We start from the raw sequence: 23,922 nt of genomic DNA, 5'->3' as shown, positions 1-23,922 counted from the left end.
TCTTCAGCTCAAGGCTAGTGCTCTACCACTTTGAGCCACAGCACCACTTTCAGTTTTTTGCTGCCTAATTTGAGCTAAGAGTCTCATGGACTTTCCTGCCCAGGCTGGCTTTGAACCATGATTCTCAGATCTTGGCCTTCTGAGTAGCTAGGAGTAGCTGGTGGTGTGAGCCACCAGTACCCAGCAAATTTATGAGATTTTTATTTCCAATTAACAAGCAAAAATTTGGAAGTAGAGACAAGGCTGAAGTGGTACAGTACCAGCCATGAACAATTAAGCCTAAGGAGAGTAAAAAAGTCTAGAGTACAACAGTACCAGCACAAATTAAAAAAGGAAGAAAAGATCAAAACTAAAGGAATTGTCATAGACTCAGAGCTGAAGAAGTTTTTAAATACTAAGTTTATTAGTACCTTTTAGTCTGTAGTCTATAGTTTATCAAAGCAAATTCAGATACTAAAAATCTTTTCTATAAACCCACTAAAATGGTATTTTATATTATTTGGTTTTATCTATTCAGTATGGTTGAATGTTGATATTTTTAGAATATATAGTTTTTCATCACTTAAAAAGAAAAAATACTCTGCTATTATTATAAATTAAATTTGCTTTTAGTGGTGAGATTCTGTAAAATAATATGACAAACTGAAATGTACCCACAGGAGCTACCAAATTAACTTGGACATCACTTCAAGGGGAAAAAAGACCTACCATTTGTTTCACAGTACCATGAACTTCAATAGCTAACTAAAATAAAGGGTGGCCAGGTGCCAGTGGCTCACGCCTATAATCCTAGCTAGTCATGTGGCTGAAATCTGAAAATCACAGTTTGACGCCAGCCTGAGCAGATGAGACTCTTATCTCCAATTAACGAGCAAAAAACGGATGTAGAGCTGTGACTCAAGTAGTATAGCATCAGTCTTGAGCAAAAAAAGCAGAGACAGTTTCCCAAGTTGAAGCCCCCATACTGACAATAAATAAATAAATAAGTAAAAAGTGATATGAAAGCAGGTTTGAAATCTAACTAAATTCAACATTTTTTAAGTCATAGTATCAATTACACACATTTGTATAAAAAAATCACATGATGGAAGAAAACCCAGTGAAATAAGACTGCTAAAATATTTGGTATTTCTACATCTGTTTAAACTGTTCACTATTTGTTGCAGCTTTGTTCAGAACGGCTCAACCTTTGTGAAGCACCTTTCCCTGGGGTCTGTGCAAATGTGTGGAGTGGGGAGATTCCCCTCCCTGCCCCTCCTCTCACCCTCCCTTGTGGATGTGCCGTACAGGCTGAACCAGATCACCAGAGAAAAGGAGCAGTGCTGTGCTTCCTTGGCCGCAGGTAAGGCGTCTTAGAGAGGGCAAAACATGCAAGTCCATTGTGTTCAAGAAGGAAAACCCATGAGAAATGATTGGGTCTTTTAAATTCATCATCTTATGGGAGATTTTTGTTTTATTTCTTAGTAAAGTTTCATAGAAGCTCACGTGTAAAAATACTAACCATACTTATTATTTATTTATAACTATACACCAAGCATTTATGTGTTGTTGGATTGTGGCTGGGTAAACCTTTCTTCTACAAGTGTCTGTTTTTTTCCAATTGTGTTTATTCTTCAGTGTTTAAAAAGAAACCCAACTTTGCAATTACCAAGAGTCACAAATTCAAATAAGCAAAGTCCACTGAAGGACAGGCTTTTCTTTTTAATAATTTCCATCAAACTTCTAGAAAGTACTTAGTATTTTAGGCCATTGAACTTTAGAACTCTCCAAACTAAACTGAAATACATAAAACCATAGGAGAGAAGTAATTCTACCATCTGTGTGTCTATTGCATTACATATTGGCTCTGTTAGTGAAATTTCTTTAACTGTACATCTGCTCAGATCAGATGAAATGCTTATGATACCCAACAACTGAAATAGAAATTGCCATTTTATTTAGGACAATTGTAAAAAGTTATTAAATATGTCAGGCATGTAAGTAGAATCCGTAAGTAGAAACAAATTCTAATACTTGCTTCCAGCAACCTGATGGGGTCTTTTGCCTGATCCATACTACCAAAAAATAGAGCTACACTCAAACTCACAAATAGGTCTTGAGGGAGCTTATCTTAAGACACTGAAAATGGCTTTCTATGGTAATTTACTACAAAACAATTTTAATTGTAAACTTTTACAATAATTGACAACTTAACTCCAACTATGTGTGAATGATAAGTTTTAAACTCTTAAAGGTCAAAAAGGTTGGTCTGGGAAGGTGGCTCAGTGGTAGAGCGCTTGCCTTGCATGCCTGAGGCCCTGGGTTCGATTCCTTAGCACCACATAAGCAAAAAGAAAAAAGCCGGAAGTGGCGTTGTGGCTCAAGTGGTAGAGTGCTAGCCTTGAGCTGAAGAGCTGAGGGACAGCGCCCAGGCCCAGAGTTCAGGCCCCACGACCGGACCCAAAAAAAAAAAAAAAAAGTCAAAAATGTGATATAAACATTTTCTTGTAGCTAAGCACTGGTGGCTCATACCTGTAATCCTAGCTACTTGGGAGCTGAGATCTGAGGATCGAGGTTCAAAGCCAGCCCAGGCAGGAAAGCCCATGAAACTCTTATCTCCAATAAACCACCAGAAAACCAGAAGTGACACGGTAGCTCAAGTGGTAGAGTGCTAGCCTTGAGCTGAAGAGCTGAGGGACAGTGCTCAGGCCCAGAGTTGTAGTCAGGCCCACAACTAACTAAAAAAAAGCCAACAAACAAAAAACATTTTCTTATATCAGTGCCAGAGATTTTTATAGCTTTTTTTCTTTGTGAGAGGTTGGGGACATGATCTTTCTAGGTTACCCAGAATGGCCTCAAGCTTATGATCCTTTTGCCTTTGCCTCTTGAGTGCTGATATTATAGACATGCACCACCATGTTCACTTACCTTTGTACCTTTTTTGTTTGTGTATGACCATCCTGGAGTTTGAACTCAGGTCTTAGGCTCTGTCCCTGAGTTTTTTTGTTCAAGGTTAGTGCTCTTCCACTTAAATCACAGCTCGTTTTTGTGTAACTAATTTGTCAATAAGACTTTCCTGCTGGAGTAGCTTGGAACCACAGTCTTCAGATCTCAGCCTCCTGAGTAATTAGTATTACGGACATGAGTGGACAGAAGCTTTTCCTTTTTTTTTTTTTTTTTGTTTTTTGTTCCAGTCTTGGGGCTTGAACTCAGGGCCTGGGCACCGTCCCTGAGCCTCTTTTGCTCAAGGCTAGCACGCTACCTCTTCAGCCCCAGCACCACTTCCATCTTTCTCTGAGTAGTTTCTTGGAGATAATAATCTCATGGACTTTTCTGCCTAGGCTGCCTTTGAACTACGATCCTCAGATCTCAGCCTCCTGAGTAGCTAGGATTACAGGTATGAGCCACCAGTACCTAGGTAGTTTTTACTTCTTAACAAAAAAACTGGATATTTCAGACATGCCAGCTCAGACTCATTCTTGAGTCTGAATACATGTCACATACAAGATGTTAAAGCACTGGAAAATCTCTGTGACACAAGTGCTGTGGGTAACCATTGTCACTGTCATAATCATCTTCAGCCATCTATATATGTCACCCATATATAAATAATACCCAGCATGTTTGAGGAAATTGTGAACCATCATTTTGAGTACTTGGTAGAAAAAATGTCTAATGCTGCCTCTAAGCCTTCATTCTTTATTTTTTCTTTTGTTCTTTTTCCTTCAGTACTTGAGTTTGACCTTTGCCTCATGCTTGCTAGGCTGGCACTCTACTACTTTAGCAATGCTTCCAGTACTATGTTTTTCTGGTTACCTTGCAAATGAAAATCTAACAAACTTTTCTACCTGGGCTGGTTTCAAACCTCAATACATCAAATCTCAACTACCTGTTCAGCTAGGATTACAGTCACCAGTACCTGGCTAATTCTGATCTTTCTAAATAGAAGAAACGAATGTCTAATTCCCAAGAAAGTAAAAATCAAAAACAAAAAAAACAAAACAACCAGAAACTTCATTGTGAAGTACTTGTAAGAATTGCCAGATTTTTCTTCTTAGTCAAGTTCTTTCATGTTTCAATTTATCCCCTAGCCTTTAGTCTTTTATTTCATTTACTCAACAAATATTTATAGGAATATATGCCACCTATAATTTTCAGTAATAATTTCAGTTCTAATTTTCAGTGTGGTGAAAAAGCAAATAAGTTTTCTGCCATCCTAAGACTAACTTTCTACTGGGGAGATAGGAGATATGGTCCTTGAATAAATAAGAAACAAAGAAATTTCAGATATAATTTAGACATACACTGCAATCATCAATGAAAACAGGATGAAGAATCTCACTGACGCTGAGGTAGACATGTCATAATGAGATTCCCCCCTCCCATATAACTAGTGTATGCTAAAACTTTCCATGAAGCCAGGTACCAGTGGCTCACGCCTGTATCCCTAGCTACTCAGGAGACTGAGCTAAGAGGATCATGGTTCAAAGCTAGTCTGGGCAGGAAAGTCCGTGAGACTCTTACCTCCAATTAAGCACTAAAAAATCCAGAAGTGCAAGTATTGCTCAAGTGGTAGAGCACTAAATCTTGGGGAGAGGGAGGAAGCGCAAGGAAAGCACCCAAGCCTTGAGTTAAAGCCCCAGGACCCAAACACACACAAAAAAGCCTTTCCATGAAACTATAATACTTTAAAAAATCATTCACAAGATCTGCATCTATCTATATCTATCTACATAGATATAGATATTTTGTATGAAGTATATAGCACTATACCTTAAAGTTTTGTACTAAATTTTGGATGAAAAATAATGGATCTGTAAACACATTTTGCTAAGTGTGTCCTCCAGGTAATGGTTCCATCTAATGTGTATCATTTCCTTAACATCAAGGGAGAATCTTGTAGAGTATATAATTTATATTACAGTGCTACATCATATGTTGATTTTTATTTATTTATTTATTTTGTCAGGCCCAGTAACTCTGGGCCTGGGTGCTGCCCCTCAGCTCTTCAGCTCAAGGCTAGCACTCTACCACTTGAACCACAGCACCACTTCTAGTTTTCTGGTAGTTTATTGGTAGTTTATTGGAGATAAGAGTCTCGTGAACATTCCTGCCCTAGTTGGCTTTGAACCATGATTCTCAAATCTCAGCCTCCTGAGTAGCTAGGATTACATGTGTAAGCCACTAGCGCCTGGCATATGTTAAAATTTGAGCTCTGATTTTTTTAAGCTTTTAATTTATTAAAAGAAAATTGCTCCCTATTTGAGAACACATTCAAATGGATTCAGTTGAGAATCCCTCTGTTTGTGGTTCCTGGGGCTAGAGGTTTAGTCCAGAGCTAATGCTTGTTTTGCTTTGGTTCTTAACCTTCAAGAATCCCCTCACGAGACTGCACAACCTCACTCCACAAAAGTTGACATAAATGTAGACATATACTCCATAGATAATTTTAGATCATTGGCACTTACCCAGGTTAGTGTTGTGAGGTACTGTAGTTCATAGTTTGGCTGTATTATTATGATTGATATATTATTGCTTTGTCATCTTTTCTGTTAGGCTTACCTCATTTTTCTTCTGGTCTTTTCCGCTGCTGGGGCAGGGATACATTCATTGCACTTAGAGGTCTACTGCTTGTTACTGGACGCCATTTAGAGGCCAGGTAAGAGTTTCTGTAAAAGTTGCAATGCAGATTTATAAATCAGTGCTTTCTGCATGTTTGTCCAATGTCCCTTTTTATCCATTTGTTCCCAGCATTTCAGTGGTATGTTCTGCATACATTTAAATTTTTTCCTTTCTCATCTGTTTATTGAATAGGATTGACTCTTCCATTGAGTCTCTTTACTCAATGGAAGAAAAAGTTACTAAGTTCTAATCTTCCATATTGCAGATAAAGTTATCTTTATCATTTGTAAATTTGTTCCAATAAATTAAATTTTGTAAACCATTTTATGCTCTTAGAATGAAAAGTCAATGATATCTTCATCTCAAAAAACAAACTATATGTGGTGGTCCATTCTTATATTTCTACCTACCCAGGAGATGTAGATAGACTCACTATGGTCCTAGTCCTGCCCTGAGCAGTAGTACAAGACCCTATCTGAAAAATAAAAAGCAAAATTAGGAATGTGGTTCAACTGTTAGAACACACACTCAGCAAGCCCAAGGCTCTGTATTCAAACCCTAGTACAGGAAAAAAAAGAATAAATCAAGTGCTTGTTCTGTAATATGACTTTACAAAACAGATAAAGAAGTGAGGGCAAATGAGAAAATGCACTTAAAACATAGTCACCAAAAGTGATCATTTTTGTCCTCTTTTTTTTTTTTTTTAGTATTTGTTTTCATTTCAAATGACCTACGTACCTGGTTGTTTTAGGAACATTATTTTAGCATTTGCTGGTACCCTGCGGCACGGTCTCATACCCAATCTCCTCGGTGAAGGAACTTACGCCAGGTACAATTGCCGGGACGCTGTGTGGTGGTGGCTACAGTGTATCCAGGACTACTGTAAAATGGTTCCCAATGGTGTCAACATCCTCAAGTGCCCTGTGTCCAGAATGTATCCCAGTGACGACTCTGCTCCTCTGCCTGCTGGCACAGTGGTAAGTAGTGTGTGTGTGTGTGTGTGTGTGTGTGTGTGTGTGTGTGTGTGTGTGTGTGTGTGTGTGTGTGTGTGTGTGTGTGTGTGTGTGTGTGTGTGTGTGTGTGTGTGTGCCAGCACTGGGGCCTGGACACTGTTACTTAGCTTTTTTTGCTCAAGGCTGGCGCTCTACCACTTGAACCACACCTCAACTTCTGGCTTTTTGGTGACTATTAGAGATGAGACTCTCAGGGACATTCCTGCCTGGGTTGGCTCTGAACCATAGTCCTCAGCTATAGCTAGGATTACAAGTGTGAGTCACTAACACCCATCTCAAATATAACTTTTGTTGTTGTTGAACCTAAAATATAAGTTAGAATCCAAATCTTAGGAAATATTCCAATTACCACTATTTATTTAGAATCTACTAGTACTAGGAGGGGTAGAGTGGTAGAAGTGGGGATATGTACAGAAATGTCATTGCAGAAAGACATAGAAGTATTATGTGGTCTTATTAAAGGGAAGTGGAGAGCTAGAAGTGGGTCTCAGGGAGCACTTCTGAAAGTAGCCAAATTATTCCTTCTCTGAACCTAAAAGGTGAGTAGGATTTCAAGAGAGATGGGGAATTATGGGTGCTCATTACAAGGAGGTCTAAGAATGGTAAACACCTGTCTGGTGGGCATGAGACCTTGGGCTCCATCCCCAGCTCGGCACACACAGGATGACAGAAATAGTAAAACTCATTCATTGAGGCAATTTAGGACCTGCTGCTCAGTCTAGTGTGAGCAGTGGTAAGAGACTATGGAAGGGGGAGCCAGTTGTGAGGGCCTCGGTCCCCAGTACAGGGCATTCTGAACATTTCATAGATGTGGGAGCAATTCTTTCTCTACTCAGAGATAACACGGGGGCTACTTCTGATCTGCTCTCATCATTTGTTGCACATGTGCCATAGTATGGGTCAAAGCTACTTCCAGCCTTGAATAGGTTGTTTTTCCCGTGATGTTTATATCATGAAGTACTCAGACACTTTTTCAAAATTATTTCTGTTAATACTCTGTTGCCAACTGACCTTTTTTAGTTTGGTGACTGTAGGCTTACTTTATCCAGCACACTGGTATTTAGATAGTTACATTGTTTTCCTGAAGTTTGTTAGTAATAATAATAATAATAATATTCTTTAGCATTTTAAAGGTGCTTCATAGTTGTTTTTATTATTTCTAAAAGAATTTTTACATGATAGTCTTGTTCAGAGGTTTTCAAATGAAATATAATGAATTGCTCTAAACATTTTACTTCTAATGTGCTTCGTCTTATTTTTAAAATATAGTTATATATCTCTTGAATATCACATTTGTTATTTATATGGTAAAAAAGTTATTTATGTACTCCTTACATTCACTATAGAATATTTTCCTTATTTATGATGTGCTGGTACTAGGGCTTGAACTCAGAGCCTCATATTCTCTTTTGCTTTTTTTTAACTGAAGGCTAGCACTCTACTATTTGAGCCATAGCTTCACTTCTGGCATTTTGCTGGTTAGAGATAATGGTTTCACCAACCTTACTGACTGGGCTGGCTTTAAACTGCAATCCTCAGATCTCAGGCTCCTGAGTGGTTAAGATTACAGCCATGAATACCAACACTTGGCTCTTTTTATTATTATTGTTATTATTATTTTGGCTAGTTCTAAAGTTTAAACTCAGCACCTCTTGCTCTTACTCAGCTTTTTTGCTCACCTCCAACAAACTGCCTGAGCCACACCTCCAGCCTGGCTTTTATGGCTAATTGGACATTTAACCTCACAAACTTTTCAGCCCTGGTTGGCCCTGAAATATAATCCTCCAGATCTCAGCCTCCTGAGCAGCTGTGATTACAGGCCTGAGCCCCTAGCTCCTGGCTAGTGGTAGGATATTTTCTAGATTTGTGGTAGAGCCCCATTTTGAGGACACAACTTTTATACCAATTTATTGCTACTACCTAATATAGATTAGGTAAATAAATGATAAATATTAGGCAAATAATAAATGTGATTTTATATATATATATATATAAAACCTATATTACTTATACTTTTTTTTTTTTTTGTCGGTCTTGGGGCTTGAATGCTGGGCCTGGGCGCTGTCTCTCAGCTCTTCAGCTCAAGGCTAGTGCTTTACCACAGCGCCACAGCACCATTTCCACTTTTCTGGTGGTTTATTGGAGATAAATCTCACAGACTTTCCTGCCCGGCTGGCTTTGAACCTTGATCCTCAAATCTCAGCCTCCTGAGTAGCAAGGATTACAGGCGTGAGCCACTGGCACCCAGCTATATTACTTATACATATGTGTGTGTGTGTGTGTATAAAATATATTATTATGTAAGTATGTATGTCAATTTAAAATGGAGGTTCTGGATGATGTACTAGATACATTACTATGTATTATGCTAATAGAAACTATATATGCTTACTAGATTCCTTTACATATATCTACAGAATTACAAATGATTTAGTAATCACTGACCTGAATAAACTAGTAATGTCAAATACTCACATGTCAAGTGTATCCTTTGGGGTATAAGAAATGCTTTTTTCTTTTTTTTTCTCCCATCCCCACCAGTCCCTAATCTCTCTTCCCATTGCTTAGTTGAGGATCTTGGGGAGGGCATGTCCTTTGTAATGGAGGTAACACCCTCTCTCTGCAACAGGACCAACCGCTGTGTGAAGTCATACAGGAAGCCATGCAGAGGCACATGCAGGGCATTCAGTTCCGGGAGAGGAATGCTGGGCCGCAGATAGATCGAAACATGAAGGACGAAGGTAATCACTCACTAACTCCACCATCTAGATTCACTTGTGTGGTAAAAGTAAACCTTGCAATTGGTCCTTAACTTTGCAGATATTTGCAGGCAAAACCTCCAGATCTAATGATGAGAAAGATTACTTCTTGAGCTTACCATGGTTTTTAGTTTCCAGAGGAAAGATAAAATTTGATTTCTGTGTGTAGTGTGTGTGTGAGAGAGAGACAGAGAGACCGGGGGGGGGGGGGGGGGGGGGGGGGGAATACTGAGCTTGAACCAGGGTCTTGTGTTTAATAGGTAGGCCATCTATCCGTGAGCTACACCTGCAGTCCTTTTGTGTACTTGTTTTTTGTTTTTTGCATTTTTTTGGTGCCAATCCTAGAGCTTGAACTCAGGTCTTAGGTGCTATCCCTGAGCTTTTTCACTCTACCACTTGAGCCACACCTCTTTTTCTGGCTTTTTGGTAGTTTTTGGATATAAGAGTCTCATAGATTTTTCTGTCCAGGCTGACTTTGAATGTTGATCCTCAGATCTCAGCCTCCTGAGTAGCTAGGATTACAGGCATGAGCCACTAGCACCCATCTGATTCATTTCTTTTTGAAAGCAGTTTAGGAATATATTTTATTAGGAAGATTTATGAATATATAAATAGGAAAGCAGGCACATGCTACCATGTCTAGCTTCTGGTTGAGAAAGGTACTTGCAAACTTCTGTCCATGCTGACTTCAAACCATAATCCTCGTTAAGCCATGATCATGATGCTTTGAAAAAATGCTTCTGAAAAAAAAATAAATATAAATATATATATATAGATTTATATATATATATATTTTTTTTTTTTTTTTTTGGTCGGCCGTGATGCTTGAACTCTGGGCCTGGGCGCTGTCCCTTAGCTCTTCAGCTCAAGGCAAGCGCTCTACCACTTGAGCTACAGCGCCACTTCCGGTTTTTCTGGTGGTTATTGGAGATAGGAGTCTCACGGTCTCTCCTGCCCGGGCTGGCTTTGAACCGCGATCCTCAGATCTCAGCCTCCTGAGTAGCTAGGATTACAGGCGTGAGCCACCGGCACCCGGCTGCTTCTGAAAATATTATTATGTGAAAAGACCAGAGGGAAATACATGAGTATTGTTTTTGTAATAGGATTATAAGCTTTTATCATCTCTATATTGATATAAGAACGGTGTTTTTTAGCATATAGTAACAAGCTTTTGAATAATCTATTGTGGCTGCTCCAAACTCACTAACTCATTAGCTAATATTGATATACACTTAGCTTAATTCTTTCTTAATTCTGTGTTCTGCTGAATTATGTTGTATACAATTAAATTAGAAATTGTTCATTTAAGCCAGGTGCCGGTGGCTCACACCTGTAATCCTAGCTACTCAGGAGGCTGAGATCTGAGGATCTCGGTTCAAAGCCAGCCCAGGCAGAAAACTCCGTGAAACTCTTATCTCCAATAAACCACCAGAAAACCGAAAGTGGTGCTGTAGCTCAAGTGGTAGAGCACTAGCCTTGAGCTGAAGAGCTGAGGGACAGCGCCCAGGCCCAGAGTTCAAGCTACATGACCAACAACAACAAAAAAAATTGTTCATTTATTTTGTGTAGTGGTAACACAATTATTAGCCCAAATCACCTGGTAATAATCACATACTATTCTCCCCTTCACTAAGAGAAATCAACAGAAACAGATTTTATATTTAAAGAACATTTCTTGTGATTTCTCTGAATTATTTTAGTTTAATTAACTTTTTAACATTTTAACTTCACAGAAAGTAAGATTTCTTTTAACTTTGAACCTAGCACTGAGTTTAAACAGGTATTAATATTTTCTTCAGATCTTCCTGTTTTACCTTGAAAAGAAAGAAACCATATCAGATATATTCAAAGTTTCATTTCTTTCTTTCCTCTCTAGAATTAATGATTATCTCATATTAGGGTGTGCTATTTCCTTGTATGCTTGCATATGTTAAGGAGTTGTATATGTGTGTATATATATATATATATATATATATATATATATATATATATAAATCATATGTGATATTCTTTATGTAGTATACATTCAGTGCTGTAATATATACTTTGTTTCAGTTTTAAATGAAACTTGTTTAAGTTTTACATGAAACTTGCACTAGACATACAAAAATATATATGTTAGTATCATCTATATTATATACTTTTACAGAAAATCTCCTTACTAGTATATCTTTTTGTATCCTGTTTATTCAATTACTTTATCTTGGGAACTTATCCATTTTGATAGGTGTAAATTCAGTCATTGATTTTAAATGATACAGTTTCCCATTGTATAAACAAAATCTAGCCACTCCTCTGCTGAGTGATGGTTTATGTATTTCCTAATGCAATCACTGTTATAATCAAAGTCCTGATAGACATTTCCATGTGCACCTGGTTAAGGAGAGAGAAATGAAATTTCTATGAGGTTGGATATGCATATCTTAAACTTTTGAGGTAATATGAAATTTATCTTCAGAGTAATTGTCCTAGTTTATTCCTTTAAATTTTTACAGATGTTTTAAATACTTATGTCCACATGCTATTTATACTGTATAATTGTTCTCAATATCTTATTTTATAAATGTTCTATTTTGCTCTTTGAGGCTTTAATATAACTGCTGGGATTGACGAAGAAACGGGGTTTGTTTATGGAGGAAATCGCTTGAATTGTGGCACATGGATGGATAAAATGGGAGAAAGTGACAGAGCTAGAAACAGAGGAATCCCGGCCACACCAAGGTAGTGTTGTTTACACTGCTATGTGATTGTGCTTTTTTGAACTCAGGGCCTTAGTTTTTCCCCTAAAGGCTGGCACTCTCCCACTTGAGTCATAGCTCTACTCCTAGCCTTTGTAAGGTTAATTAAAAATAAGAGTCTTACAAACTTTTCTGCCCTGGCTAGCTTCAAACCACAATCTCAGATCTCAGCCTCCTGGCTTGTTTATACCCTTTTAATCTACCATTTCTTTTTTAAAGGCATGCCTGTTGAATCTTTTACTTTTCTAACCAAATAAAGGAAATTCAGAGTTCCATCAAATTCAGTCCTCCCATTTTATCAATCAGAATCTCTCTCCTCCTTCTGCCCTTCCTCTTCTACTCACCCCTTCCTCTTCCTTTGTGGAAGCACACAATCTCCTTAGAGTAAGTCAGTCATGTCAAAGAGCTATCTCCTCTCCTCTGGAAGCTTTCATGGTGTGTTGATGTGCGTCCCTGCAAACATTGCTAAGGAAAACTTTCATGTTTGATTTGCACGTGGTTAAGACATTTTCTGAATCTAGACTGCTTTCAGTGTAACTATTTCATTATGCCATCTATTGCAAACATAGAAGTAACCAGTTGTCCATCTTTCAGGAAATTTTTTCACTTCCTGAACTTTGCTTTTTTTCTCTCTAATTTTTTTTTCCTTTATCCTATAATTTGCCACTTAATCAGTTTTCTTTCTTTTTTTTTTTTGGGGGGGGGGTCCGGTTGTGGGGCCTGAACTCTGGGCCTGGGCGCTGTCCCTCAGTGATTCAGCTCAAGGCTAGCGCTCTACCACTTGAGCCACAGCGCCACTTCCAGCTTTTTTCTTTTTGCTTATGTGGTGCTGAGGAATTGAACCCAGGGCCTGCCTCATGCATGCAAGGCAAGCACTCTACCACTGAGCTACCTTCCCAGCCCCACAGTTTTCTTTCTTATGATTTATATAGACTTATATAGATTCTTTCCTAAATATTGCTCCTGATACTATATAAAATTGCGAATCTGTTTTCTAAAAGATTTTATCTTCCATCAGAACTGTACCAAAACTAATCAAATAGCTCATCTTGAACTGGATACTCAGAGAGAGCACTTGCTTAGCCTGTGGCCTTGGGTTTAATTGCTAGCGCAAGAAAAAAAGAGATAAAAGAAAGTTTCTGTCTTTACTTGCTTACAAATTCTTTAAAAATCCTATTTGTTTGTATTGTCTTGTCTTGTCTTTCAGTAGTTGTACAAAAGGATTTCAATCCAACAGGTCAATTTATGAATGCAGTGCATCTTGATTAATGTCTCCCCTTCCATCATTCTCCACTCCATCTCTTCCAACCCAGGCCAACATTATCAGATCTTATATTTTCTTTTTACTTTCCTTGGAAATGATTATTTATAAATATGTTACAAAAATAATGCCAAAATAGTAAAAGGACATTTCTCATGATATAATACAAATTCCTAATAAAATGAGAACTTTTTTTAGTACATAGTTATACATTAGTCATAATATTAAATATAACATTACTCATAGCATTAGTTGATTAATATAATTAATTTTATTACTGTTATAATTTTTATAAAAAATTCATGTTAGCTATTAGTCATGATTAGTCATATTAATTAAAATTTTTCTTGTTTGGGGGTCTTTACTTGAAGTGGTGATTGGTTGGTTGGGTGTTTTTAGTGTTAGAGCCCAAACCCAGGGCCTTTTACATGTTAGGCTAGTCTTATACCACTGAGCCACCCATACAGTACTAGGCTATTTCTCAAGTTCTCTTTTAGATAGTGTTTAAATGAATCCAGCTTAGAATAATGAAGTTTATTTTTAATTTAGAGATGGGTCTGCTGTGGAAATCGTCGGCCTGTGTAAATCTACCGTCCGTTGGTTGCTGGAATTATCCAGAAAGAATATTTTCCCTTATCAAGAAGTCAGAATAAAAAGACATGGTAAGCTGTTCATTTTGTTTACCAAGAAATTTCTAATGTACTGTGCTTATTTTCACCAGTATAATTACCATTTGGCTCAGTTAACTATTTCCTCAAGAGGAGGTGAAAATCATCAGTTTCCTAGTGTGGAAATTTTAACAAACCTGGTTACAAACCACACTCTGTGTGTGTGTGTGCACACACATACCCATGCCAGTACTAGACCTTAAACTTAGGGCCTGGGTACTCTCTGAGCTTTTGTGCTCAAAGCTAGGGCTCTACCACTTGAGCCACAACTCTACTTTCAGATATGAGTCTCACAGACTTCGTTGCCAAGGCTGGCTTCAAAACATCATCATCAGAGCTCAGCTTCCTTGAGTAGCTAGGATTACGGATATGATATGAACCACCAGCACTTGGCAGCCACACCCCCCGGTTGTGCGGCCTGATCTCTGGGCCTGGACAATGTCCCTCAGCTCTTCAGCTCAAGACTACCAGTCTACCACTTGAGCCACAGCACCACTTCTGGCTTTTTCTGATTATATGGTGCTAAGGAATCAAACCTAGGGCCTCATGCATGCAAGGCAAGCACTCTACCACTGAGCCACCTTCCCAGCCCCCACACACTTTTTTTTTTTGTAGGTCATGGGGCTTGAATTCTAGGCCTGAGCGCTGTCTCTGAGCTCTTCAGCTCAAGGTGAGTGCTCTACTACTTAAACCACAGCGCCACTTCTAGTTTTCTGGTTTCTGGTGATTATTTGGAGATAAGAGTCTCATGGACTTTCCTGCCCAGGCTGGCTTTGAACTGTAATCCTTAGATCTCAACCTCCTGAGTAGCTAGGATTATAGGCATGAGCCACTGGTACCTAGCAACCACACACTTTTTATAGTACTTTTGAACTCAGATAAGAACATCTACCTAGTTATTATTTCCATGTTGTGCTATTTTCTTTTCCAATTACAGAGCAGAGTATATGCACACTTTTGAAGTCTTCACATGTTTTTCTAGAATACTGCTGTATTCTAGAATACTGCAGTATTGCTACATACATAGTATGAAATTTTCTAGTATTCACATTTGGAAAAAGTAAAAAGAAACAGATGGAATTAATTATAAGATCTTTAACTTACTGTAGGTAAAATACTGTTCAATGTCTAATCAATGCAAAATTATTGCATGAAAATTATTTTTCATTCTTTTTTGGGATGTATAAATCTTTGAAATCCTATGAATATGTTTCATGCATAGCACATCTCAATTTAGACCAGTCAGAAAGATCTTTAAAAAATAAACATCTGACTAGGAATGTGGCTTAGTGGTAGAGTGCTTGCCTAGCATGCATGAAGCCCTGGGTTTGATTCCTCAGTACCACATACACAGAAAAAGCCAGAAGTGGCGCTGTCACTCAAGTGGTAGAGTGCTAGCCTTGGGCAAAAGAAGCTCAAGGACAGTGCGCAGGCCCTGAGTTCAAGCCCCAGGCCTGGCAAAAAAAAAAAAAAAAAAAGTAGACATCTATCTTTTCCTCCTAGAAGATAAAAATAAGTAAACTAAATATGACTAGATGCTTGAAATGCTTTAAATATCTAAAACTATGTCGTTCATCCTTTTCCAGGGAAATTTACAACAGTCTCCTATGATGAATGGAACAGAAAAATACAAAACAACTTTGAAAAGCTGTTTCATGTTTCAGAAGACCCATCAGACCCTAATGAGAAGCACCCGAACCTAGTTCACAAGCGTGGCATATACAAAGACAGCTACGGCGCATCAAGCCCCTGGTGTGACTACCAGCTCAGGCCAAATTTCACCATAACCATGGTCGTGGTCAGTGAGTTCCCCATTATTTTCAAACCTCAAGCATGGTGGTGATCAAATTTTCCCTATTTGTTTTCAAGTTCATTTAGCTGAAAAAGCATATTCCTTACTAGTTTTATATAGTCTTCTGACCACTATTTGGAAAGCTCTCAACTAGTGAACCAGCCATGCATAGTTTAAACTCACATTCTTTGTTGTATTATTCTAATTAGTTTTATCTACTCAAAAGTTCACAATTCTATTTTTTAAATAGCATTAAGATCAACTATAAGCTATAAGAGTACTAAAATCATGGTTTATATTTGTCTAAGCCTGCTTAGGTATTTCTGCTTTGGCAAAAGGTGACTTGGCCTGGTGTAGTAGTACTTGCCTGCAATCCCAGCTACTCAGGCCAGATATTCATGTGTCTTGGACAGGAGGATTATGATCTGAAGCCTGGGCAAAGACCCAATCTGAAAAACAAATCCAAAACAAAGGGTTTAGGGTATAGTTCAAGTGGTAGAATGTTTCCTTAGCAAACTCAAGGCCCTCAGTTCAGTCTTCAGTACTGCTGAGCACTGATGGCTCACACCTATAATCCTAGCTACTCAGGAGGCTGAAATCTGGATCATGGTTTGAAGCTAATAAACTACTCAGAAAAGGCCAGAAGTGGCACTGTGGCTCAAGTGGTAGAATGCTATTTGCTCTTTGCTTGAGCAAAGAGAAGCTCAGGGACAGTGCCTAGGCCCAGACTTCAAGCCTCAAAGGAAAAAAAAAAAAACTTCAGTATTGCAAAAAGAAAAAAAAATTACTAAATGTAGTACAGAATGGAATGCTTAAAGATACACAAAGCAGCTTTGTGCAGTTGCATTTGACTTCAGTTAGTCATTGAAATTGATATAGACTTCTCTCTCTTCCCTGTGCAAAAAAATCACAAGTAATGTTACTCATGCTATTAGAGGACAAGTTTTTCTGTATTTTCATATGACCCTAAAACTAAAAGAAATGGATTCAGATATACTTACTGGAAACTCTGATAAATCTTGTAAAAGAATCAATTAGATAGGAGTGAGTTTTGCCTTCCTTGTAGCTTCCTTTGGGATCTAGTGTTCAGTCTGGAAGTTTGGAGGGGTCATGGTCACCTCCATATGCTTTCACCTCCCTGTCAGACCCCAGGGATTGAACCTGAGTATCTGTGCAAATTATGACCCACACTGCATTGTCAAATAAGTTGTATTTTCTAAGTTTATGATTAGCTTATATAAGTGAGAGCTAATTCTTCTGTGATCTTAAAATGTTTGCGTATTTAATTTGACCTCCTTTAGGCCCCTGAACTCTTCACTACAGAAAAAGCATGGAAAGCTTTGGAGATTGCAGAAAAAAAATTGCTTGGTCCCCTTGGCATGAAAACTTTAGATCCAGAGTAAGTTGGAACAGTAGTATTAAGAATGTTGTTGGTATTGTATCTAAACATGGATTGTTGTATCTGAAAACACAAACTTCAGCCATTTACCTTTTCTTACCAAGAACATCTCTGAAATTACATTCAAACTGAGTTTGTGAAGTGTTTGGTGTCTTCGTTGAGCATCAGGGCTAAAATGCTAATCCTGTATTCACTCATCAATTAAAGAGTTTTTAGTTTATAAAACTAATATGCCAGGCTGGGAAGGTGGCTCATTGTTAGAGTGCTTGCCTTGTATCCATGAGGCCCTGAGTTCAATTCCTCAGCACCACAAAAGCAGAAAAAGCTTGAAGTGGTGCTGTGGCTCAAGTGGTAGAGAGCTAGCCTTAGCTGAAGAGCTGAGGGACAGCGCTCAGGCCCAGAGTTCAGGCCCCATGACCGACACAAAAAAAAAAAGCTTAATATGCCATGAATATTTCTTAATGCTTTTTTTTCTGTGTGTGCCAGTACTAGGGCTTGAACTCAGGTCATAGCTGTTATCTCTTAGCTTTTTCATGCCCATGGCTCATGCCTAGCTATTCAACAGGCTGAGATATGAGGATTACAGTTTGAAGCCAGCCTGGGCAGGTAAAGTCGGTGAGATTCTTTATCTCCAGTTAGTCAACAAAAAAAGCTGGAAGTAGAGGTGTGGCTCAACTGCCTTGAATGAAGAAGCTAAGGGACAGTGCCCAGGCCTAGCATTCAAGTCTCAGTAGCAGCGTGCACATGCACACAAACACATATACACACACACAGAGTAATATGTGGTTATTGTGGATATTTGAAAGTATCAATATACATACAAAAAAGTAAAGTTGCTTTAAATCTCTTTACCAGAAATAAACATTACTACAGCCTTGTGTTTTTCCAATCTTATCTATGGTTTTTTTTTTTCTTTTTCCCTTCTTTTCCTTTTTCTTCTGGGTTGAACCCAGGACCTTGATCATGCTGGGCAAGTACTCTACCAGTTGAGCCATATGCTTTTTTTTTTTCTTTCTATTTTGTATTTAAGATATGATATTGCTCCTTTTTTGCCTAGACTAGTCTTGAATTCCTAATCCTCTTGCCTTCTCTGACTGAGTAGCTGGAATTACAAGCTGTGCTACCATTCATGGCTTCTATGCATTTTTAGACCATACATGCATATACCTAGGAGAATCTGTATAAAAATTTCCTGAGTTTGGGGCTAAGGAAATAACTCACTGGTATAGCATGCAGACACAAAGTATTTTCCTGAGTTAAATCTCAGCTGTGTACACAAAGAGATAAACTAACAACAGCTATTGGGCTGGGGCTGTAGCTGTATGCAGAGCACATGCCTAGCATGCGCAAGCCCTCTACCCTTGCTACATTTCCTTAGTCTTAATTCTTCCCAGAGACAGTCATCATATTTAAAGTTGTGTCTCCTAATAGTTCCTTCCAAGCTTCTAAATAACATGCATCTACAACTATTTTATATTTTAAGTACTGTCAATAATGACCACATTCAGTTCTGTTCTTACCTCCCTACCAGACCTTCCCATCCTTCCCATGTAGTCACCTCACTTTTTTTTTTGAGTGAACAGTTTTATTTTTATTTTAGTGTGTATTCATGGCATGTTTCTAATAGCCTTTCTGTTTTTCTTTGACTGCTACCTGTCATTCCCATGTTTTTTTGGGGGGGAGGGGTCCAGTCGTGGGGCCTGAAGTCTGGGCCTGGGCGCTGTCCCTCAGCTCTTCAGCTCAAGGCTAGCGCTCTACCACTTGAGCCACAGCGCCATTTCCTGCTTTTCTCTTTTTGCTTATGTGGTGCTGAGGAATCAAACCCAGGGCCTCTGGCATGCAAGGCATGCGCTCTACCGCTGAGCCACCTTCCCAGCCCTGTCATTCCCATGTTTTATGTATCAGTAGAAGACAGAGCCTCAACTTGTCATTTCCCTACTTTATGTGACCTCATTTCAGTCATGAGATGCAAACATTTGTATGTGTGTGTATTTACCACACTGTGTGTTTATTCACAGTATAAAACTAAAACTCACAGTTGAAGCTTCTTCATGTGGCCATGTCTGTATCACTAAAAAGAAAAATATCAAATCGAATGCAGCTCTTACATTATTTGTTATAATATGCTTATTGTAGTGTTTAGAAATGTAAATTATATGGATTATAACAATATGCATATTCAGTTGCTATTTGTTATCTGACACTATATTTATTTAAAATGGCTCCATAAAAAAGTTTAAAAAAACAACTTTCTTCCAGGTTCTGGTGGCTCACACCTATAATCCTAGCTACTCAGGAGTCTGAGATCTGAGGATCAGGGTTCTAAGCAGCCCAGACAGAAAAGTCTCCATGAGACCATTATCTTCAATTAACCACTCAAAAAACAAAAGTGGAGCTGTGACTCAAAGTGGTAGAGTACTAATCTTGAGCAAAAGAGCTTAGAGACAGCTCCCAGGCCCTGAATTCAAGCCCCACATCCCCCCCCAAAAAAAGAAAAAAATTCTCAGAAAGGCATGGTAGTACACTCCTATAATCCCAGTACTTGAGTGGCTGAAACAGAAGGGTAAAAGAGTCGTAGGCTAGCCTGGGCTACCTAGCAAGACCCTATGTCAAAAACCAAAAAAAAAACAAACAAACTGGCTCCAGTGGCTTATGCCTGTAATGCTAACTACTCAAGAGGTTAAGACCTGGGCTGAGAAAGTGGCTCAGTGGTAGAGCGCTCGCCTTGCATGCTTGAGGCCCTGGGTTCAATTCCTCAGCACCACATAAGCAGAAAAAAATAAGCCGGAAGTGGCGCTGTGGCTCAAGTGGTAGAGTGCTAGCTTTGAGCTGAAGAGCTGAGGGACAGCACCCAGGCCCAGAGTTCAGGCCCTACGACCGGACCCAAAAAAAAAAAAAAAGAGGTTAAGACCTAAGGATCCAAGTTCAAAGCCAGCCTAGGGAAGACTCACCTACAATTTGCCAGCAAAAAGCTGAAAGTGGAGACTCAAGTGCTATAGCACTCACATGAACAAAAAAAAGCCATTGGAGGGCTGGGAAGGTGGCTCAGTGTAGAGTGCTTGCCTCGCATGCATGAGGCCCTGTGTTTGATTCTTTAGCACCACATAAGCAGAAAAAGCGGGAAGTGGCGCTGTGTCTCAAGTGGTAGAGCGCTAGCCTTGAGCTGAAGAGCTGAGGGACAGTGCCCAGGCCCAGAGTTCAGGCCCCACAACCGACAAAAAAAAAAAAAAGCCATTGGAGAACATCCGACCCTGAGTCCTACCCAACAAAACTCTACTACTGAGCTACCTTCCCAGCCCTAATCTTACTTTTTAACTTTACTTTAAATTTTTGTGTGTGTGTGCTGTTCCTGGGACTTGAACTCAAGTTCTGGACTCTGTCCCATACCTTTTTCCCCCAAGCTAGTTGTTCTACCACTTGAGCCACAGCTCTACTTCTGGATTTTTGGTAGTTTAGTGGAGATAAGAGTCTCACAGACTTTCCTGTTTGAGCTTTGAACTGTGATCTTTAGATCCTAACCCCCTAAGAAGTTAGGAATACAGATGTGAGCCACTAGTTCCCAGCACTTTAATTTTTACTAGCTCAAATTCCCAGCTGAATTTTTTTTGAAAAGATGATGAGCAGGAGGGGGTTATAGTTACATAAGTAAAGTAATGAGTACATTTGTTTTAAATACTGTTACCCCATCTCTCATTTTCTCCCACTTATCCCTCCCTAGTCCCCTTGTAAAGTTCATATCCAGTATAGTGACAAGTGAGTATCAATGTTGTATTAGTTCATCCTTTGCCCTTTGTCCTGTGATTTCTTTTCCCTTCCACAGATTGAATAAACTTAGATTCAAAACATAAGATACAGAAGAAGAGAAACAGAAAAAAAGAAAAACTTTATATAGGACATAATAAGAACCTCTTGTTCCCATACCTTGGAGTTATATTGATATGCTTCATTGTTTATGGTCCTATGCATAAAGCAATTGGGTTATTGAGATCTCCTGTTAAAAATATCATAGACAGTCGGGTGCCAGTGGCTCATGCCTGTAATCCTAGCTATTCAGGAGGCTGAGATCTGAGGATCATGGTTCAAAACCAGCCTAGGCAGGGAAGTCCAGGGATGCTTATCTCCAAGTAACCATCAGAAAACCAGAAGTGGCACTGTGGCTCAAGTGGTAGGGTGCTAGCCTTGAGCTGAAGAGCACAGGGACAGCACCCAGGCGCCACAACCAAAAAGAAAAAAAGAAAAAAATCATAGACATATCCTAGTTCTTAATGATTACACAGATATTAGAAACCTAGTAAAATAGTTGACTTGAAACTCAATAGTATTCAGTCCTTGAAAGCAAGGGCTTTCATTATAACTATTTGTTTATCCTTCCTGAGCTCATTATTATCAGTATAGACTGTTTGTGGTTAGATGATGTAATAAGGCTAATGTATTATGCCATAGATTAACAGATAAAATGATTTGACTGTTTCTCTTATTTCTCATTTGACTATTTTTTCAGTTCTCTTGGTGTTGCAATTTTTCTATGCTTGCTTCATGATACTTAACTAAATGTCCATTGTTTTGCAGTGATATGGTTTACTGTGGAACTTATGACAATGCCTTAGACAACGACAACTACAATCTTGCTCGAGGTTTCAATTATCACCAAGGACCTGTAAGAATTTTGTTTCATTCCTTTGAATTCTCAGTTTGAGGTATTTTTTGAGTAATGTTAAGTATTCACAGCTATTTAAATCATATGTTCACATCATACTTTTTTTTAGGAGTGGCTTTGGCCTATTGGGTACTTTCTTCGTGCAAAGTTATATTTTTCCAAGTTGTTGGGTCCAGAGACTACCGCAAAGACTATATATTTGGTTAAAAATGTTCTTTCTCGACATTATGTTCACCTGGAGAGGTAAGTTATCACAGGCATATAATTTCCACAACTTATGTCTGCTCAGTTTATTAAATATTAGGTGAATAATACTTATCATTTTTGTGTACTTAAGTTATTACAATAGAATTGAAACTTTCATTCTTTTTTTTTCTTTGTATTGAACTCAGGGCCTTAACTCTGTCCCAGAGCTTTTGTGTTCAAGGTTAGTACTTTACCACTTGAGCCACAGCTCTACATCTGGCTTTCATTTGGGGATTCTTAAATGGAAATAAGAGTCAAAAGTCAAGCCACGCGCTGATGGCTCCCGCCTGTAATCTTAGCTACTCAGGAGGCTGAGATCTGAGGATCAGGGTTCAAAGCCAGCCTAGACAGGGAAGTCCGTGAGACTCTTATCTTCAATTAAGCATCAGAAAACCAGAAGTGGCACTGTGGCTCAAGTGGTAGAGCACTCATCTTGAGCTGAAGAGTTCAGGGACAGTGCCCAGGCCCAGAGTTCAAGCCCCATGACCAGGGGGGAAAAGTATTTCTTACCTCTTTTGTCTTACTAGCAGCTAACAGTGATGGACTATGTGTTCTTCTTTTTTTTTTTTTTTTGTATTATTATTATTATCTTTAAGTAGTTGTAAAAAGAGGTTTCAATTCAACATGTCAGTTTATAAATACAATATCTTTTGATTGATGCAGGACATGGTTTCATTCTGTATCAAGTGACTAAAATGATTGTTGATTGGTTCCTATAATAGAAGACAAATATAACTGTTCTTGTCTGCTTAAATGTATGTGAGATTATGTCTCTTAAAATGTTCTCTCTCTTTTTTTTTTTAGATCCCCATGGAAAGGACTTCCAGAACTAACCAATGAGAATGGCCAGTACTGTCCCTTTAGTTGTGAGACACAAGCCTGGTCAATTGCTACTGTTCTTGAAACACTTTATGATTTATAGTTAATACAGGGAGATTTAATAAGTATGTAACCACCTATGGAATAATAGGGTCAAAATACAATATAAATGCCTTACATGCACAAGCTTAAGTCATATGTTTTTAAATCTCATATAATGTTGATGCCCTGTTAGGTAAATTAGAAAGCATTGCTTTGTCTTTTTTTTTTTTTTTGACACAGCCTCACTATGTAGTCCAGTCTAACCTTGAGGTCATGATACTCCTGCCTTAGCATCTGAGTGCTAGGATTATAGACATATACCACCAAGTCCAGCTCTTCTTTTTCTTTCTTTTCTTAACTTTTTTTTTTTTTTTTTGGTCGGTCGTAGGGCTTGAATTCTGGGCCTGGGCGCTGTCCCTGCATTCTTCAGCCCAAGGCGAGCACTCTACCGCTTGAGCCACAGCACCACTTCCGGTTTTCTAGTGGTTTTTATTGGAGATAAGAGTCTCATGGACTTTCTGGCCCTGGCTGGCTTTGAACCTCGATCCTCAGATCTCAGCTTCCTGAGTAGCTAGGATTATAGGCGTGAGCCACCAGCGCCAGACTTCTTAACTTTTTAATATACAAAAGTACCTCTCAGATTGAATCAGAAGGAAAAATTATCATTACCAATAGAATGTTTTTCTTTAGAGTTCAATAAATGTTCTTTAAATGCGTAGAAATCTAGAATTCGTTGAAATAAAATTAAGTTATCTTCAAGTTATACATATGTGAAAATGGGAAGAAATAAGAAGGAGGTACCTTTAAATTGTGGTGTGTATTCTGTTCAACAATATTTAAATTAATAAGGCTGTGGTTTGTGAAGGTCCTCACCTTTTACTATAGTGTTCTTAATACTGGGCAGTGCATTTATTGCACATTTTAATA

At 38.6% G+C, this 23,922-nt stretch overlaps 1 protein-coding gene across 1 annotated transcript in view; it reads left to right on the top strand.

The window, feature by feature from the left end:
- The window catches only part of Agl (amylo-alpha-1, 6-glucosidase, 4-alpha-glucanotransferase), a 65,845-nt gene extending 42,706 nt beyond the window's left edge, over window positions 1–23,139 (top strand). The window contains exons 24-34 of the mRNA XM_042682993.1: window positions 1,167–1,342; window positions 5,536–5,638; window positions 6,353–6,578; window positions 9,244–9,355; window positions 11,959–12,094; window positions 13,922–14,034; window positions 15,627–15,838; window positions 17,134–17,231; window positions 21,801–21,888; window positions 21,998–22,131; window positions 22,939–23,139. Of these exons, the coding sequence (XP_042538927.1) occupies window positions 1,167–1,342; window positions 5,536–5,638; window positions 6,353–6,578; window positions 9,244–9,355; window positions 11,959–12,094; window positions 13,922–14,034; window positions 15,627–15,838; window positions 17,134–17,231; window positions 21,801–21,888; window positions 21,998–22,131; window positions 22,939–23,056 (1,516 nt within the window). The 3' untranslated portion in view covers window positions 23,057–23,139. The remainder of the gene's footprint in view (window positions 1–1,166; window positions 1,343–5,535; window positions 5,639–6,352; window positions 6,579–9,243; window positions 9,356–11,958; window positions 12,095–13,921; window positions 14,035–15,626; window positions 15,839–17,133; window positions 17,232–21,800; window positions 21,889–21,997; window positions 22,132–22,938) is intronic.
- The last annotated feature ends 783 nt before the right edge of the window (window positions 23,140–23,922 follow it).

The sequence above is a fragment of the Dipodomys spectabilis genome, unplaced genomic scaffold (genome assembly GCF_019054845.1).
Source record: "Dipodomys spectabilis isolate Male_0828 unplaced genomic scaffold, ASM1905484v1 ptg000002l, whole genome shotgun sequence".
Taxonomy (NCBI): domain Eukaryota; kingdom Metazoa; phylum Chordata; class Mammalia; order Rodentia; family Heteromyidae; genus Dipodomys; species Dipodomys spectabilis.
The sequence above is the reverse complement of the archived record's forward strand: the minus strand, read 5'-3'. Positions and strand labels throughout refer to the sequence as shown.